The sequence below is a fragment of the Nilaparvata lugens genome, chromosome 3, assembly GCF_014356525.2.
Source record: "Nilaparvata lugens isolate BPH chromosome 3, ASM1435652v1, whole genome shotgun sequence".
NCBI classification, from domain to species: Eukaryota; Metazoa; Arthropoda; class Insecta; order Hemiptera; family Delphacidae; genus Nilaparvata; species Nilaparvata lugens.
In genome coordinates, this window is record NC_052506.1 from 46,671,923 (window position 1) to 46,693,263 (window position 21,341).

At 34.2% G+C, this 21,341-nt stretch overlaps 1 protein-coding gene across 1 annotated transcript in view; it reads left to right on the forward strand.

The window, feature by feature from the left end:
* The window catches only part of LOC111050664 (calcium/calmodulin-dependent 3',5'-cyclic nucleotide phosphodiesterase 1), a 753,503-nt gene that overhangs the window by 681,371 nt on the left and 50,791 nt on the right, over positions 1-21,341 (forward strand). Inside the window, exon 7 of the mRNA XM_039423890.1 lies at positions 13,647-13,727. Coding sequence (XP_039279824.1) covers positions 13,647-13,727 — 81 coding nt within the window. The remainder of the gene's footprint in view (positions 1-13,646; positions 13,728-21,341) is intronic.

The window sequence follows — 21,341 nt, forward strand, 5'->3', positions numbered from 1 at the left end:
TTCGTAGGTTGTCAAAACATTATCTTGTTAATATACTGAATCTAATTCAACTAGTTATCTAAACAAAAAATGATATCATCATGAGGAAAGCAATAACTCCACAAGAACGATTGGCTTTAACTTTGAGATTCTTGGCATTAGGCGATTCATTTGTTGGTGTCCAATATCTATTCTAAATCTCAAAAAAAGAAAAATTCTACAATAATTCCAGAAGTTTTGATAACCTAATCAAAGCACATAACACTGTCTCACAAAATTGACAGTCTTCTTTAAGGAAATTAGCCATAAATTGAATCAAATACTAAATTGCTGCCCATTTTAAACTAACTCTGCTCATACACATGACAAAACAAGATTCTCCAAAAGATTACCTTCAAGGGAATACTAGTTCAAAGTTTGAATAAATCTCTCTATAGATAGCCTAGCTATCTAAAACATATAATATCATATTGAAGATTACAATTTTAATTAACAACTCTGATTGATAACATGAAACAAACACAAGATGATTTGATAGCCACAGTAAAACAATATTTGAGCTATACTTTCTTGTAGGAACCCTGTAGAGAAGCTTTTTTCACTTAAATTATGCAGTTCTAAATTTGTTAATCATGATACGAATTATATACTCCATGCATGTTTCTATTTAAATATTTGACAATCCACTTATCCTACAAAATTACAAAAATCCTACAATTTACAATTCCAATGGAATTAGGTTAATGAATGACATAAATAATATAAATCAATAATATTAACATATAATTACAATATAACATATATAATATATATATTAACATATAATCAATAATATAACACAAATAATATAAATCAATAATTCCAATGGAATTAGGTTATGACGCCTTCAATGTTTATGTTTTGCCTCACCCGTATGGCAAAATCGCGTCCACACGTACATTCAATGCTCGCCCGAGGCGCCTTTGAGCACGCCAAAATACCGACAGGGTTCCGGTTCGCCCACATGCCTCAGCGAACAGTGTCCACACGTGCGAATGCAAGCCCATATGCTCACCCGAGGCAAACGTACGTGTGTACACCGTTTAAGGCTTCAAGTAAAGCATTTCAAACAGTTAATTTTATGGATGCATAAGAACTGTAATACATATATTTAAAATGCTCAATAAAAATTCAATGTAGTATTTATTAAATATAATCGATTGCACCTCGTCTTTTATGCAAGTTCCCATTATATCAATAGGGCCATTCAAATTTTCATCCACTTCTTGCCACTCTCTGTCATGACTGCCCATGTTCAATTCCTAATATTAGGAATAACAGGAATAGCGGCCACTCAGCCACTCTATAGTTTACTATATTTTAGCTCGTTGCACAGTATACATACAGTATGGAAACTTGGCTGTAGCAAGAATCCGCCATCTTGTTAGGAAGCGCCGCATTGTAATATAGTGAGTAGTGAGGTCCACATTATAATGGCAGTGTACGATTGACAATACTGTTGCTGTCCTTCTCTATCATACAACAAAACAGAGAGCACTATCTCTCTCTCGCTTTGCAATGTTGTCTATTTGCCAGAATATTTTATATTTACTTTTGACAGTGACTGTACAAAACTGAACAGACCATATTCTCAGCCGCCATTTTTTTTCTTCATTCTATCAAAATACTTGAGTATACAAGTCGTATAATTGATTTAAAATGTATTTTTGAAACAATGAGATAATTTTTATAAATTACCTCATGAGAAACACAAATTAAAATACCTGAAATAACATTTTAAAAATATTGATAACTAACCATCCTAGACTTCATCCATGCTTAAGTTAGCCTACCCGTATAGGTAAGAGGGTTATCTACTCATACCGGTATAAATAATATTGAAAAGTTATTTCAGAATTAATAAACTAAAATTACTTATTTTTGAATAGGATTCCTATTTTTCAATCATTTTTGAATGAAATTGGAATAGAATACCTACCAAATAACTCAATTTCTGTTGTTTTGAAATTCAGATTTTTGTATAACAGCTTTTCAAATTAGCCGCCATTTCAGGTTTGTATAAAAATAAAAATCTGATCTCAGTCATGAAAGCAAATTTTCGAATCAAATTATGAAAAAAAATATTTTTTTGATCAATTTGACATTTAATTGATTATTTTATCAAGGAAATGATCATTATTATTGGATTAAATTTAATGGGATGAATTGAGTAGCCGCTGTGTACAGTCAGTGGCAAAATAGAGAGACTTGGCAACGTCTTTCTTCACTGCAATTATAACGTGGACCTCACTTAGTATTGATGGTAGGTTCGGATCACTTTTAATGATCCGGATCAATTGATCTCATTTACTGCCACGAGCCAATCAGAAGACCAGGATTGGAACTTCCCAAGGTCACGTGACGTGTCTAGTATTTACATCATGTAAAAAGCATTGGTTAGATAGGCGTTTGATTACAAATTACCATTCTGTGTTCGTAATCTACACCTTTCCTTATCAATAACCCACTCAAATTTGAAATCTCCCGCTTGTTACCCATAATGGCCCACCAACTAATCCCATGCTGCCGTCTCATCAACCACCTGTGCAATAACGCAAGTGGCTTGTACATTATAAAGTGCGGTCCACGTTATAATGACAGTATTTGATCAACTTCGGTTTTGCTATCCTTGTCTATCATTCGACAAAGCCGGTGGTACTATCCTTGTCTAGGTCCACAACGATGACAATTATGATTTTGACAGTGTAGAAATATAATTAAAATGCAGAGAATCGGCATCGCTATTCTTCTATCTTTATTCACTACCATTATAACGTGGACCACACTATAGCATATTATAGTGAGGTCCTCGTTATAATGACAGTATTTGATCAACTTTGGTTTCGCTATCCTTGTCTATCATTCAACAAAGACGGTGGTACTATCCTTTTCTAGGTCCACAACGATGACAATTATGATTTTGACAGTGTAGAAATATAATTAAAATGCAGAGAATCGGCATCGCTATTCTTCTATCTTTATTCACTGCCATTATAACGTGGACCACACTATATAGTGCCAGTTATACAGTTATAGTGCAAAAGGGCAATAGTAGCTGTCGTGGGAATTATTGGAAATATTTGGAGCTAAAATTTACCGTAAGTTAGTGTTTGCTAGATAAAAAAAACTACCTCTTGTAAGAAGCCTACAGAGCCATAATTTATAAGGTCCTATAACAAGAAAATAATAGCCTACCAAATTCAGTTATACTGCAGCATTCAAATGCAGTTATGCTGCATTATATCGATCCACTTCATGTTGTCCCTTAAATGGCCGACCATCAATTTGAGGCGATTCATTTGTACTCCTCACTACTAATACACAGAAGAAAATCTAAAAATATTGAGGTTATGTCTGACACAAATAAACAAAAACATGTGATGATGTAACATGTTTTGCGCCTTCAAACCATCATCAGATAAGAATGATGTTTTTTGAACATTTCTTTGCAAATACATATTTGGTAAGTTTTTTGTTACGGTAACTAGAATTTAGTTTTACACTCGTAAGCAATGTTTTGCTATATCTAAATAGGTAGAAATGTTACAAGATTTCTCCTGTTGTTATAAGATAAACTGAAGAAAACTGAATGATAAAAACAACTATAATTTTAAAAACGAGCAAGGTGAAATTTCCAATCAGGTTAGGGTTGCCTACCTACTATTATCGGCAAAAGTCTAGCCCTTGAGCGACCTCGGCTAAGCTCTAGCCGGTGTGCTCCCCCTGCTATCTCAGTTATTATTGAAGATATCGACTCAAATTTTTTTTAAATAAAAGAGGAAGACAAAATAAAGCGCGCTAGCATATTTTTATACCATTTGATTTAATTTTAATATTAGAAATAGCTGTTTCAAAACTAACCTTATTCTGAAGAAAGGACGATTCTAAATTATAATGATTTGTATCAACTATTATTAAAGATATTATGGGACTCAATTTTTTTAATGAAAGAAGAAGAAAAAATATGTGTTGGTAACTGAATATCAATTCTAATCAATGAAATTTAATGTTATTAATATTAACAGCAAATTTTGAATTTTGTCCAACCTATAATCCTATCATGTTTTACTAGCACCATAGAGTTGTAGAGTTATGGAGTTGCTGCTATATTCTCTAAAGGTCACAAATTTGAAGCATGCTAAATAGAGTTGTCATCGGTTTTTGAAATTGCTCGATAAGGAAGATTCCGATTTCAACTTGTTCGATTAATGATTCAAGAGTTCAATATTTATTTTATTGTTTTTTTATTGTTATTGTTTTACAAACTTCAATTTGATATATTTAAATTATAATTTGATCTACATTTTTTCCCATAATTGGAATAGTTTTTTTTTGAAAAAATTGGTAACCCTAATGGGTGAAGTAACTAAATTTGTGAAGTCTCATTTAGGTATTAATAATTAAATTTTATTTATTTATTCAATCATTCAGAATTATACAACTTACAGAAAAGTACCACAGGCTAACTTATGATAAAAACGGTTCCAGTTATAATTTTCACTATCTTCAATTTTTTCAAAAAAATTCCAATTTTGGGAAAAAATCATTTTAATTAGAACTCAAATGTATCAATTTGAAAAAAATATTCTAATCCCATCAAAGAGGCTAACCATTAATGCTGACCACATTTTCTCCTGTATTTAATGCTATTGATGAAGTTGATAGGAAATCTGGAAAATATCAAAAATGTGCCGGTTGTTTGCCTGAAAAATGTTGAGAATATTTTTAAATGGAGCTAACCATTACTGCTGACCACATTTTTTCCTGTATCTAACGATATTGATGAAACCCTACCTAACAAAGTTTGATGTGACTATCAAACCTTAAGTGATGAAGACTGAGCAAGTCTGAGGGTTGCTCAGTCTTTATCTGGTAAGGCTTTGTTATATTAGGTTGGAAGATGCTTGGTTAGAGGGGAGCTCAATGGTTGGGCTGGACTGCATTTGTTAGTTTGAGTTAGGCTTTGTTAGGTTGGGGATAATAAAAAACTCAGGTTACAAAGGTTTGGGTTGAAAAAGGTTAGGTTAGGAGAGTTTTGGTTAGAGGAGGTTGGGTTGGAAAGATTTTGCATAGAAAGGATTTGGTTAGGAAGTCTTAGCTTAGAAACACTAAGGTTGAGAAAATCTTAGGTTGGGAAAAGCTTAGGTTAGGAGAAACTTAGGTTAGGAAAAGCTTTGGTTGGGGAAAGCTTCGATTAGGAAATGCTTAGGTTAAAAAAAGCACAAGTTGGGGAAAGCTTAGTTTGGGGAAAAATTGGTTAGGAAAAGCTAAGGTTGGGAAAATCTAAGGTTAGGGAAAGCCTATGTTAGGAAAAGCTCAGGTTAGGAGAAGCTAAAGTTAGGAAAAGCTTTGGTTAGGAAAAGCTTAGGTTGAGAAAAGCTTGGGAGAGGAATAAGCTTAGGTTGGGAAAAGCTTTGGTTAGGAAAGCTTAGGTTAGGAGAAGCTAAGTTTGGGAGAATCTAAGGTTGAGTAAAGCTTAGGTTAGGAAAAGCTTTGGTTAGTGAAAGCTTAGGTGAGGAAAAGCTTTGAGTTAGGAGAAACTTAGGTTAGGTGAAGCTAAGGTTAGGAAAAGCTTAGGGTAGGAAAAGCTTAGGTTGGGAAAAGCATGAGTTAGGAAAAGCTTTGGTTAGGAAAAGTTAAAATTGGGGGAAGATTAGGTTAGGAGAAGCTTAGGTTAGGAGAATCTAAGGTTAAGTAAAGCTTAGGTTAGGAAAAGCTTTGGTTAGTGAAAGCTCAGGTTAGGAAAAGCTCTAGGTTAGGAAAAGCTTTGATTAGGGAAAGCTTTGGTTAGTGAAAGCTTAGGTTAGGAAAAGCTTTGAGTTAGGAGAAACTTAGGTTAGGAGAAGCTTGGGTTAGGAGAAACTTAGTTCAGGAAACTGTTGGGTTAGGGAAAGATTGGGTTAGAGGAAGCTTAGGTTAGGAAAAGCTTTAGTTAGGGAAAGCTTTGGTTTGTAAAAGCTTGGGTGAGGAATAAGCTTAGGTTGGGAAAAGCTTTGGTTAGGAAAGCTTAGGTTAGGAGAAGCTAAGTTTGGGAGAATCTAAGGTTGAGTAAAGCTTAGGTTAGGAAAAGCTTTGGTTAGTGAAAGCTTAGGTGAGGAAAAGCTTTGAGTTAGGAGAAACTTAGGTTGGGTGAAGCTAAGGTTAGGAAAAGCTTAGGTTAGGAAAAGCTTAGGTTGGGAAAAGCATGAGTTGGGAAAAGCTTTGGTTAGGATAAGTTAAAATTGGGGGAAGATTAGGTTAGGAGAAGCTTAGGTTAGGAGAATCTAAGGTTAAGTAAAGCTTAGGTTAGGAAAAGTGTTGGTTAGTGAAAGCTCAGGTTAGGAAAAGCTCTAGGTTAGGAAAAGCTTTGATTAGGGAAAGCTTTGGTTAGTGAAAGCTTAGGTTAGGAAAAGCTTTGAGTTAGGAGAAACTTAGGTTAGGAAAAGCTTTGATTAGGGAAAGCTTTGGTTAGTGAGAGCTTAGGTTAGGAAAAGCTTTGAGTTAGGAGAAACTTAGGTTAGGAGAAGCTTGGGTTAGGAGAAACTTAGTTCAGGAAACTGTTGGGTTAGGAAAAGATTGGGTTAGAGGAAGCTTAGGTTAGGAAAAGCTTTAGTTAGGGAAAGCTTTGGTTTGTAAAAGCTTAGGTTGGGGAAAGCTTTGGTTAGTGAAGGCTTAGTTGAGGAAAACCTTTGAGTTAGGAGGAACTTAGGTTAGGAGAAGCTAAGGTTAGGAAAAGCTTATGTTGGGAAAAAGCTCCGGTTAGGAAAAGCTTAGGTTGGGAAAAGCTTTGTTTGGGAAAAGTTAAGGTTAGATAAAGCTTGGGTTAGGTAAAACTTAGGTTAGGAGAAGCTAACATTAGGTAAAGCTTAGGTTAGGAAAAGCTTGGGTTAGGGAAAGCTTTGGTTAGTGAAAGCTTAGGTTAGGGAAAGCTTTGAGTTAGGAGAAACTTAGGTTAGGAGAAGCAAAGGTTAGGAGAAGCTTAGGTTAGGATAAGCTTAGGTCAGGAAAAAGTCAAGTGTTAGGGAAAGCTTAGGTTAGAAGAAGCTAAGGTTAGGAGAAGCTAAGGTTAGGTAAAGCTTATGTTAGGAAAAGCTTTAGTTAGGGAAAGCTTTGGTTAGTGAAAGCTTAGGTTAAGAAAAGCTTTAGGTTAGGAAAAACTCAAGTTAGGTGAAGCATATTTTAGGAAAAGCTTAGGTTGGGAAAATCTCAGATTAGAAAAAGCTTAGTTTAGGAGAGATTTGGTCTTGGCCCAGGCTCAGTAAGCTTTGGTCATACTTGTTCAGCTTAGTAATTATTTGACTTGATTCAAGAGTTCTGTTGTGTATTTTTGAAAGAATAAGAACTCTCAGAAGAATTATTTCAATGATCTTTATTGAACACTTTATATTGTTGAATCAAATACGATACAGAATAGAAAATACTAGAAAAGGTGAACAGCGCCTTATGAATGTGTCTGTCTTTGTCCCGGTTGCACAACAGCCGGTTAAATTTCAACCGTGATTAATTTCACGAGAACCAATCAGAGAAGGCCTTTTTGATAAGACGGCTTCTCTGATTGGTTCTCGTAGAATTGATCACGGTTAAAATTTAACTGGCTGTTGTGCAACCGACACTTTGTGTTTCAAATTCAATGTCTGATCTTTTTGAATGTTGTAGTGTAGAAATGTACAATGGATAATAATTTAGATTATAATGCAAATGTTTGTAATAATCATATCATATTCATGTATAATAAATGTTGTTGGTAATAAATTGAATCAGTGTCTTCATTTCTGTGCAATATTTTATGTTGGCTACTCTGTATAGGCGGTAGTTCAAATTTAGTTGATTCAATTAAAATTTATCATTGTCATAAGAAAATGTGATCAAAAGTAAAGGTTTGTACATTGTTTGCCACTTCTTCAACTCCTAGTTCTTAACATTATAGTTCTTTCCATACTCTAAGAGTCTCTACTTTTGAAAAATCTCTTCATCTTAACTCTTGAATCCTATCTCAATGTTCAATTCTTCTATTCAATCATCTTAATTACTATAAATGTAAATGACTTGAGCCTGACATAAATTGACCAGAACCTAATTGTTGTTTTAAAGTTTAAATTAGTATTTTAGAATAAAATTTATATTACCGACACCTATTTTTTTCTTCCTCTTCAATTTAAAAAAAATTTGATTGATATCTTCAAAAATAGTTGAGATACAATTGTGCAATACAATATTGTGGGATACAATTGTTAGTCACATATTATGAAAAATTACCAATTTCTGTTCTGTTTCAGGGTCAGCTTTAGAAACTTAATGTTAATTTACTGAAAAATCCCCAGAATAATATCAAATTTCTATTTAATTCATCGATTAATCAATTATATTGTATTCCAATGTCCATGCTTGCCTGCAGTTACCTCTTCAATCACTTTCGAAGAAGTTGAATTGATGCAAATATTCATTCGAGCAATCGCTTATTTTGAAATCTTTAATTCGGCCATATATGAGTCAGCTGTGCTATTGGCTTCATTAATCACAGTTCATTCTTCATTGTTTACATAACATCATTCCTCATTGTTGAGTCTCACTTCAGAAATTCAAACTGTTTCTTTTAATGTTTTAATTAGTCTTTCAAAATAAAATTCATAGAAGCAACACCTATTTTCCTTCTTCTTTCAAGAAATCAAACGTTCTATATTTGAAATCAATTCAAGTGAAGAATTTTAGCTCTTGACTTGACTTACACTCATTTGCATTGTACTCAAAATCATGATTGTAGGTAGTTTGACAATTTATTCATTTCTGGTTCCAGATCTTATAAGCTTGAGAGGCTTTCCATTTCCATTACCTTATAGCTTTGCAATATTCCAATAATCTGATTACTAAGTTATATTCACATTTTTTCATGTACAGTTCATTTTCTTTTGAATGCGACTTTGAACTCATTCTACATAGTTTAACACCAGTGTTTATATTCTATAAAAAATCTAGCACTTAATTCAATTTTACATACATTAACACCAGTGTCTTTATTCTATAAAAATCTAGCATTTCGATGATTGTCTTTTCACAGGAAATTTTTTCTGAACCTCCAAGTGGAGAAGTGTAGCATAACTTACTGACTTTTTCTAATCTGCTTCTACTTTCAAATGATAGGCATCCTTTCCTCTTGTGTCATTTATATAATTATTGCTCCTGTACAACTCTACGATTTCATTCTAGACCACAGATCATCATGTTCTAATGAATAAAGAATTTTCAAGAATATTCACATAAAGTATTTCTCTCAAGCAAATAGATCAAACCAATCCATTAAATACACATACTGTATTTAGAAAATTAACAGAATTGATGATAATTCGATTAAGCTACTGGTATCCTGGTCAACAATTCATAAGCTAGAAATAGAAAAATATTAATTGTTTTGCACTTGACTGTAGGCCTGATAATGTAGTAATATGAAGTTATATACTGTACAACTATGGCAAACGAGAATCAAAGCCATATTAATAATATGTTGAAAAAGAAGATTAAATTACCTAATTTAATAATTTTATTCATCAATTAAAAAATTTCAGGCCTCAACGTCGAATTCAAATCTAAAGCTTCACAAAAACATTGAATAAGTTATACAAGAGTTTTCAAAAAAAATGCTTTTTTTTATCGAAGGATTATCCAGTTTTAGGTGATAATAGGTATATTCTTAGACCTATTATGAAAATGTTTGGCTTCTTAACCATACTAATAATAATGCCGAATGAGCTGGCTGGCTCAGGTCTGGTGTCAGAGTTTTCAGGTCGCTCCTCAGCCTCTGACATGACTTAACGACATCTTTACAATAAATAAACTCTTGAAAGTCCTATCTTTTTAATCTCAAAAATTTCTAAGATTCAAATCGTTATATTACTTGGTAATTCAGAAATAATGCAAAATATTAGATCACACCTATTTTGTAAAATAGTTTTTAGTCCGGGCGCAAATGTTATTCCGTAGTCATTTTTGAGTAACAACCGTGGAAGATGTCTCAATTTCTTCTTTAGGTCTAACATAATAAGGATCGTGATGATGATAAGTCGAAATCCCAGAGAAACACCTCGGAAACAAGATTATTCACCATAGTAAAAGTTGGTGGAATTGGATAAATATTTCGGATATTGTAGTATGATTATTCTGTAGCTTCCAGATGACTTAATTGATCTGATATCCTCGACTCTATTAGAATTACAGACGATTTCTTGAAAATCGACATATTTTTGCCGCCATCTTGTTTTTTCCATGATGACAAACATTTTTGAGATTGCCATCATGGATAATCACTTTCTACACATCATTATAAAGAGATTGATACCATTCCCAACCCTGTACCTTCACGGAGTCATGAGTTACACGGTTTTCTAATTTTTGGGATTGGCATTTGGTGGAAAAATGAGTGTTTTCCGCTGCAAACAGTACTTTTTACTCTTTTTCCGATGACGCTCCAGACGTAAAATATGGACTTTAAGCCTCCAACCAGATGTCATTTTAAAGCTTTGGAAATATTCTACAACAATGTGCCAATAATACTAGTGTTTGTACACTGCGAATACATATACAGAGTGGAAAGTGAAATATTGTCCCCGGAAAATGTATGTTTCAAGTTTTTGAAGTTGAATAAATAATGGAAAAAGTGGTCGAAATGAAATGATTCCCTCGAACATTATTGTTTGGTTAATTCTGAACACTTTGGTGGTAAAACCAATCTGATATCTCTCACAATAACTAAATAACAAGCGATATGAAAATTTCTGTCAATAATGACAACCATCTTGTATTTTTCAATGATGTCGAATATTTTCGTTGTTTCCATCATCAATATTCTTATTCGTCTTGTTGTAACGAAGAGATTGAGACAATTTGCAAGTCTCTATCTCAAAGTAGTCATGAAAAAATCGATTTTATAGTTATAGCTTGTTACCTCATGCATATGGAAAAACGCAACAGAAATCATGCAGGGTTTTCTTTGGAGGGCGCTGGAGAACTCATTTTTCGACGTACAGCGCACTAAGATATATCGTTCCAAAGTTGAAGAAACGCTCTAAATTTCATATATTCAAAATTTCTTGGTATCTCTTACACAAAAGAAGTTATAGGTTAATGGAATGAAATTTGAACAAATTTAGAAAAAAAGTTTTTTCCTACAGTTACCTTGAAAAGTGACCATTCCTGCACTGAGTACAGAACGCAAAGAATCACCTTTCCGCACTAGTGCGCAAAGTGATTACTTTGTGTACTCCAGATTTGGAACATGGCAACACAAAATAGTTGGTAGGTTTTATGGAGGATTAGTGCGCAAAAACCAAAATAACATTGGTAACAATGACTGTGATTAGATAAGAATCATATCATTTCAATGGCTACATTTATGATAAAGTCTCAATCTAGAAATCCAATACAAGAATAATGTTAATCTACATCATAATTGAATAATTACTTCTCATCATTTAATAATAAATAATGTTTCTCTTCTATTGATAATAATTATTTTACTGCAAGCAATGAGAAATGTAGCAAACACACATTATAAAATTCCAATTTTGAGGTTAAATAATCACCATTCAATATAGGCCTACATGTAAATAAAAAAAAAACATTAGAATACTACAATGAATATTCTTTGTTGTCTATGTTATTTTAAAAAAATCAATTTACTTTGAGCATTTTCCGGTAATTTGAGCCATAAGTCTAAATCTCTGACCTGTTTTAAGTACTTTTTAGCTGGATGAAATGAACTTAGGTACGATTTTTTCCGCTAGGTCGCGCGCTTGTTCAGCCATCTTGCAGCCATCCCAAACAGCTGTTGACATTGTTGGCATGTATTTTGAATGCAAATTTGTTATATCTGTATTTTTCTGATTTTCAAATAAATAAAAATTAGAACTCATTAAATTATACATTTTGGATATTATTTATTGTTCATTATTTCAAATAATATTTTCTCCATTCATAAATTCTCTACACTTTTTGTCTGGTCGAATTTGGTGATATTCCCAACAGCTGCTGAGATATTCGCTCTTGAAGGTGGGTAGTTGTTGAAATAACAGGTTTTATCCAATGTTTTGCTCTTTCAGGGCTGATACCTCACCAACAATGCATCATAAAAACTTATGCTTATCGTAGGTTTGTCGAGCATTGAATTCTTTTCGAAATGATGTATTATTTCACTATTCCAAGTTTTTCTCTCATTGTTATAGCAGCTTCAATGTAGGGGGTGAAATTTTCATTGCTGCAACAATTGATCGTTTGACCATGACATTTGAAGGGGGTGTCAGTGAGTTAGTAATGGGGACTTTCGATATGTTCTCTTCTTAACTAGTCTCAACAAAGATGCAGTCAACAATTTTGTTTGAAACATTTCCTCCAAATTCGGTTGTCAATTTGTATATTGTTTAAAAAATGGAGATTTCACACTGAACACTAAAGCTGCTGCAAAAGGTGTAGGGAAATTTGTAAAAGCATGAAATTATACATAAAATTGAAGAGAATTTAATGCCTTATAAGCTCATAATCAGCTTGGATTTTTCCGTCGACTTTCAAAAAGTTAAAAGAGCAAAAATAGAAAAAAAAATGGTGGCAAACGTGTTTTTTTCCAAAAATGTCACACCTTCAAGAGCGGATATCTCGAAAACTAGTGGAGATATAAAAAAAAGTTTAGAAGTTAATATTGTGGGAAATTATATACGCTTTAGTTTGTTATATGACATTCAAGTCCTGAGGATACATAGTTTTTTAGTTTTATGCAAGAAACCAAAAAATGGTACCTTTAAACCATCCCCACTCCCTTAGCACAGGGGGTGGGGACTTTTGATATGTTTACCCCATAACTACCCTAAACAGAACTGCGGGGTCAAAAATTGTCTTCCCAACTTTTTCCTCTATAATCTTTCCTTGACTGGTCTAAGAGGAAGATTTTTGAAATATTTTCTTATAAGAAAACGGTTGAATATCTTGAACGGTTATTGAAGTAGGCCTACAAGCGATATAGCAAAACCCTGAAAATTTTCGCGGCCATCTTGTTTCCGAGGTGTTTGCCTGGGATTTCGTCTTATCATCATCACGATCCTTATTATGCTAGACCTAACGAAGAAATTGAGACATCTTTCACGGCTGTTACTCAAAAATGACCACTGAAAAATGTTATTTACTCAAAAATGTCTTATTCATGACATTTGCGCCCGGACTATTTTCCACCCATGTAGTTTGCTATGAAACTATTTTATAGATTACATTGGTGGTTATTATTATACGCTAGTAACAATAATAATCATCCATGTATTCTATAAAATGATTTCATAGCAAACTCAAACATCCGCTAGTCTTCCAAAAATCACCAAAACATATCCCCTAACCAAAATAACATTTTTAAGAATATTATAATTATTGGTTCACTACGAATTCGTTGCTATGTGACCAATACATTCCATGTGTCATCAATGTATTTATGAAAAATTGAATGTTTATAAAATGAAAAATTCAAATTTAACTAATAGGACAACTGGAAATGATAATATTATAGTGCAGTACGAAATAGTAGAGATTGGGAAGTACCCAATGACATTCTTATGTCCAAGCAGATTGAAATTTGTTATTTGTTTGGTGATATTTTTGTCACTTTTCTTATTCGTTTCTAGATCACTGGTAAGCCAAAACAGCGTCACTACTGATCAACTAGACTCAGGGGACAAGACTCTCCGACCTAAGATAAGATCGAGGTTCGTTTGTGTAATAAGTTGATAGAATACTCTAGCATTCGTGTGTCTGCTTGTGTCCGAAGTACCATTGTAGATGGAGTTTCAAGCTTTTTTATGCTTCATCATTGAATCTACAGACCAGAATGAATCATTCCTGCAACATTTACAATCTTAGCAATATAAAACACGTTTTCTTATTTCATTATCAAAATCCATTTGAAAAAGTGTATTCCTCATCAATCCAAGATGATTCCTCATCAACATGTTGTAAGATATAGAAGGAGCTATAATTAAATTACTTATATCGTAGGCTAATTTATTATCAGAATGAAGATATACGACATTATGATTCCTTATATATGGGTCTATTCCTATCAGAGCTCTATTATATCAACCAATGATTATTCCAATTAGGCTAGTCATAGATTGATGACTAATTTTCTTAATTTAATTGTTTGTAATGAAAACAAGTTATGATTCATATATTCAATATTTGGATTTTGAAATAATTGGTTGATCTTTTCTACTAGGTTTTCTTAAAAAGCTGGAAACAAATCTAGCTTGATTTCTTTATTGTTGCTACTAGGAATACTTCGAGTTTCTTAGATAATATTTTTTCCTCTTCTTTGTAAATTACCACGATGTAAACCTTGACATGAAAAACGTATTATAAAATGTTCATCATAGTATACATTTATTGATGAGGAACACACTTTCATCATTTTAAAAGCTCTTGTATAAAATGAATAATTTATTCTTTCCTCCAAACAAAAACGACATTCACATGAAACTAGGTACATACTTCAAGTGCACTTTTGAGCCTATCAACTTTCTGGTAATCTTTTGTACATAAATTCTCAAATAGAAGTTTTTTTTACTCAAGCATTTTTAAAATTACTCACAATAGAATAGATATCCTCATTTTGTCCATTAGTTGGTCCTTAAACTGCATCCTTATAAATCAATTCTACAGCATTGGTTGAAGTGCTTCTTGTGATTTTCCACTAGAATAAAACTAGTTTAAAACATTGCTCTATATTAGATATTAGATGAATAGATAAATATGTTTTGTAAATAACTAGTTAACAATATTATTGAGAGGCGTATGAGATTCGCTCGTGTTATTTGGACATGGAGCGTGAATGTTAATATAGGAACACGTCAATTATTACTTTTAATTCTTTAATTATTTGTATTCGGAGTGATTTTCACATTGCTTTTCTAGAAGAAACTATTTGACTGCAGAAGATTAAAGCGTAGAAGGAAAAGGAGAAATACATCAGATGAAATAATGAATGTCGGCCTACCGGAACACGAACTAGGATCGTTCAACTATTGAACTGATTTTGTTCAGGGATTGGATTTTGTAACCTTAAGTTAGAATAACCACATCTGAATGTTATTTCCAACCCTTGGATCATCGGTGCGTTAAATGTTTTTATTTTTCGTTGACTATTTTACCTCTACCCATCAATACCGTTGATATTATAGACGATCAATAGGATAGCTTGCCTCTACCAATCTAATTATCAGCTAGGTTTTATAATAGCGACTTCTTTTCAGTTTTTAGCATATTCAATACTATCATCCTCACTTACTAGATATAGAAAGGAACATTTCACTGCTGGCAGCAAAATTCAGCTGAATAACATGGAAGCTTAATAGTAGCTTAAAGCGACAATTTCATCTATCAGACGTAAGGCAAGTCGAACTAGACAGAATAACGTGCAATCTACCAAAAGGGATGCTGTTTGCTGCTAGATTGCTACTGGATACTTATCAGCTAGAGTTTTCAATTTATCTGAAAGCGTTCCTCCCATCCTCACAGAAAAACATATTGACGTAAACATCCCACATTCTATGTTGGTCTCTGATTCCCTGCAAAAGGTACGAATCACTGGCTTATACCTTATAATAAGATTGGTAATCAATTGGATCAGATACGGTATCTTTCTGCTAGATATAAGTTACTGTTGTATATATTTATTCCTATTAGATACTACTGCATGATATTTTGCACCTCAAACAAATTTCACATTCTACCGTCAATTTCGAGGGGAAATTTTGATAAAATATTGCTCAGATTTTACAGTAAAACTAAATGGAGTAATCGATGAAAGCTATAGGCTATAAACTTTTGAAAACTTGGAACATTAACAGATTCCATGAAGCGTTTTAGTTTGAAAGGTAAAGTTTTGATGAAGGATTCTACTGAGGGTGGAGAAATCAAGTAAATTTTTCAAATTTTTATTTTCAGCCAATGAAGATTGCAAGTAATGGAGTTTCACAAGCCGATCCAATATCAATATGCCAGCCTTTCATAATATAAACACATGTATAAGAATATGTGCTCAATAAGTTCAGTAACCTGGATAATTTAAGAAAAAATCGTCAATAAATTTATAATAATAATTCGTTTATTTCACTGCATTTTTACAATAATTGGTAATACAAATACACACATTAAACATAATGGTTGAACATTACAATTGGTAATACAAATACATACCTTAAGCATAATAATTGAACATAAATAATAATATTAAGCATGTAACAGAAAAAACCACAGTGCATCCCTCTTTAGGGATGTCTCTCTCTCTAGTTGAGTCAACTTAATTATAATACAATAACAATTTTGATGTATCAAACAATAAAGTAAATTTTATACAATAATCAGTGTGCTTTTCACAAAATGGGATTATGAATCTTCAACAATAAATTACATTTGAATGAAGACAGCAAAAAAATGTAAATAATATTACACCTCTATTAAACGTTTTTCTTCATAGAAGCGATTAAGTCTATTCTTAAACAAATTGTAACTGGGTGCATCTGATATATCTGATTGCAGTTTATTGAAAAGTCGTGGTCCCTTAGCAAAAGCATGTAAGGAGGCCACTCTACTTCTTGTGAAGGGTTCTTTTAATTTATTAGCAAGATTTCGACGAGTGGAATATACATGTTCATCCATAACTGGAAACTCATAATTACCGATTTATATAGGGTAATCAACATGAAATACGAATTAAAAACAAAATATAAAATATTATGTATTTCATATAAACCAAACGAATTATAATATAATGCCTAGAGTAGAAAATTTTATGAAAATAGTATGAATGCTCCAGAAATGTGCATGAATCATTTTCCTCCTACTTTCACAACTAATGCAAAAACAACTATTTCGTTAATTTTTTTCTCCTTCAAATTTTGCATATCATAAATTTTCACGTTCAAAATGTGTTGCTTACACTATGGTCTATGGCACATTCGGCCACCATGATGGAGCCACCAAGCGATTAAGGGAGCATGTCACACTGCACCCTGCTACACGCTGCACACTGCCACACGCTGCACACGCTGCACACTGCCACACGCTGCACACTGCCACACGCTGCACACTGCCACACGCTGCACATTGCCACACGCTGCACACTGCCACACGATGCACACTGGCACACGCTGCACATTGCCACACGCTGCACACGCTGCACACTGCCACACGATGCACACTGGCACACGCTGCACACTGCCACACGATGCACACTGGCACACGCTGCACACTGGCACACGCTGCACATTGCCACACGCTGCACACTGCCACACGATGCACACTGCCACACGCTGCACACTGCCACACGCTGCACACTGCCACACGCTGCACACTGCCACACGCTGCACACTGCCACACTGCACACTGCCACACGCTGCACACTGCCACACGCTGCACACTGCCACACGCTGCACATTGCCACACGCTGCACACTGCCACACGCTGCACACTGCCACACGCTGCACACTGCCACACGCTGCACACTGCCACACGCTGCACACTGCCACGCTGCACACTGCCACACGCTGCACATTGCCACACGCTGCACACTGCCACACGCTGCACACTGCCACACGATGCACACTGGCACACGCTGCACACTGCACACGCTGCACACTGCCACACGCTGCACACTGCCACACGCTGCACACTGCCACACGCTGCACACTGCCACACACGCTGCACACTGCCACACGCTGCACATTGCCACACGCTGCACACTGCCACACGCTGCACTGCCACACGCTGCACACTGCCACACGCTGCACACTGCCACACGCTGCACACTGCCACACGCTGCACACTGCCACCGCTGCACACTGCCACACTGCACACTGCCACACTGCACACTGCCACACGATGCACACTGGCACACGCTGCACACTGCACACGCTGCACACTGCACACACGCTGCACACTGCCACACGCTGCACACTGGCCACACGCTGCACACTGCACACACGCTGCACACTGCCACACTGCACACTGCCACACGATGCACACTGCCACACGCTGCACACTGCCACACGCTGCACACTGCCACACGCTGCACACTGCCACACGCTGCACACTGCCACACGCTGCACACTGCCACACGCTGCACACTGCCACACTGATTGCCTTCTCTGATTGTAATTAATCATGATTAAAATTTAACCGCCTTTTGTGCAAGCGGCACCCAGTCCACCACTACCATATATTCGTGACCTCTGATTGGTTGAAATGTAAAGAGTTGGTAAAAATTGTGAACAATATTTAGTTTACAAGGATAGTTTGACAGTTGGTTTCATTGGGGATCATATTCCATTGAAAGAAAATACTTATGTGTCGTATAAAAATTTTGGTCAAATTTTCTATGTACTAATTTATTTCATTTTGTATTATGTATTAGTATTTTATAAGATAATGTGAATTACTCTGAAATGGTTTGAGATATCGATGTGCGGTTTTTGCTATTCTCTTGAAATTCTGTATCGAAATCATGTATTATATGACCACCTTCCTATGATAAAATGAGGTTAGTTTCAAAATGGCGGGCCAAAATTTTGAAGTGACAGAAATGTTTTTTTTCTTTCCAATATGATCCCCAATGAAATCTACTGTTAAACTATCCTTGTAAAAGAAATATCAAGCTGTTTCCATAATTTTCACCAACTCTGTTTATAATTTTTATGATCATATTGTTTGCTCCGCTTGGTGGCAGTTTTGGTGGTTATGTTAATGAAGCGTTTCAAATCAAATCAAATAGCTTTTTATTCACAAAAACATAATACAAATTTATAAAATTCGTTTTATAACGAATACTTTGCCACCAGAATCAAGTCTGTGGTGGAGCGTCCATGGTGGCTGAGTGTGCCATAGGCCTAATGCCTGTCAAACCTGTCATTGGCATGAACTGAAATGCATTTCAGTATCTGATGGAAATTCCTTGTTTAACCCATCTTGGAATCCTATAAATGTGAAATAGTCGAAGTTTAGAATTGAATTATAGCAGCAATCAACGGAGTGGATATTTTGGCGGGTAGGTCTGTACCCTCTATATTATAACCACCAGATATTATATAGAGAATCATTCGATAATTAAGAGAGACAATACGTTCTATTGTTCCACTTTGATAGTCACATGAGTTTCATTGCCACTGGCATCATCAATCATCGTCATATGTTTGTTGAGTTTTAACTGGCGACGAGCATTGAAACTTAACTTTTCTTACCATATCCAATTAGGGCAAGCTAATTGTCTAGTGGTCTTATTGAATTAAAAAGCGTTCAAGGGCTATTTATCCTTATGTATCTGCCTCGAAATATGGTAGGATGCTGTAATAGAGAATATAAATTTATTATAACATTATCGAGGAGAGAATATTATTTCTGTACTCACCAAGAAACTTCAACCCAAGCATGAATAATGTATAGATAATGAACATGTTCATTCATATGAGACAAGCATGGAGTGATATGAATAATCATCAAGCTAGTTGAAAATAAAAATGTCAGTCTGGATATAAAATATATCCTTGGCTCATATTTGAAGTATGAAAGCTTCCGATTTTTATAGCTCACATTGTGTAGTGTCATATAAGTTGTATCAGGTAGCAGCTCATATTTTCTCAGCCAAGTATTGTTAGAAGTAACTTTTGCTATGGATCCTCTATTCCCTGAGCCCACCTGAAGTTTTATAGCGCAATAATCTGAAATTTACTAGAAGATTACTGCTTGGATTTACATTGTATCAATGCGAATCCTATATTATCAGACAACCATAAAAATTACCGTTCCTCTGTATGCTACAGTATAGGCCTACTATGACTTTTCTTAAGATAATAAAATAAAATTCACTTCTATTCATAACATTTTCAGCATATTTTGCAAATAAATAATTTATAGTACTCTGTTTCTATTTCGTGTGAATTTTGTATTTCATGATATAAAAAACAATTGACGATTTTCTTGGACCTGACGAAGAATTTTGATGCAATACCTCATGCATTATTAATGAATAGAAATTAGGGCTATTAGATTAGTTAAAAAATATAAATGAAATTAGGGTAATTGGAATAGTTTAATATTTAATAGGGTATTAAAATAATTTACAGCCAACATACAGTACGGTACCTAAATCTTAATAATATAATTCTTTTTTCTTTTAGAGTTCATTTGAATTCACTGCTGTGAGTTGAAGTCCATCTTCTATAGAAGCGCCTTATTCTTGCTTTATTGATTCTATTATAAAAAATGTTTTTGTTGAAATTCTTCATCAGGATTTATGTACTTTGTTCCATTTTGTATAATAGTAAATCATGTATAATTTTGGAATCTAGACGTTATTCACATGAATTTGAATGCATTTTGTGAAGATTTAGATGGAATATTTCAATTTTCAATCTCCTGCGGCCGTTGAACGCGAATATCGTTTTGGATTGAATATCACGTCCTGTTGTAATTGATCTGTTCCATTTTTATCTTTCGAATTATAATTTTATAAAAATAAATTTATAATATCAATTGATACGTTATTAATAATTGAATTCAATATATTGATTGGATAACGCTTCTCGTTTATTCGAAGATTGAAGAGATTTCAAAGCTTCATAAAATGAGGAAAAAAGTGTTATTTATAAACTTGTTTCTTGAGCCACCTAGACTCTAAAGAAAAAAAAACATCTACTGAGTTGTCTTGCGAAAATACGTCTTTTGTAATACCTACTTGATGAATTTTGTGTAATTTCAAATAGATACTTTCTTCAAACGAGAATACAAGAACATCGAACTCAGGAATATTTAGATTCGTGTTTACAAAAGCATTTTTGTGTTGGTGGAATATTAAATGATATATCTTTATGGGCGTAGGATAAGCAGGAGCTCATAAATAATAGGCAAAAAGTAATAATTAGTTTAGCGCAAATAGATTGATTGATCAACATGGATTAAGTGTATGTTATCTAGAATCTCTTCGAAAATCTGGTTGCGAGAAAATATTCTTCTCTTCCAATGATGGATTCCTTGATAATAATGAATACCCCGCGACTTTAGGTTCAATATAATTCTGCAATGCAGCAGCGATTCCAGAAATGTGGCCTTTCAAAAGTTTTGTGTTAGGTACTTATTTTGTTCATATTGTTGTAATCTCTGTTTATGCTGTAATAAATTTCAAGATCGGTTACACAAACGTTAATCAGAGTTTGATCTCCACCAAACCATCTTCTTATATCTAATATATCTATCATTTTCTTATATCTTCTATATCTATACTTTGCACTGCTATGTTTTATTCTTCAAGTTGGCTTCATAAGCAGAGCTAT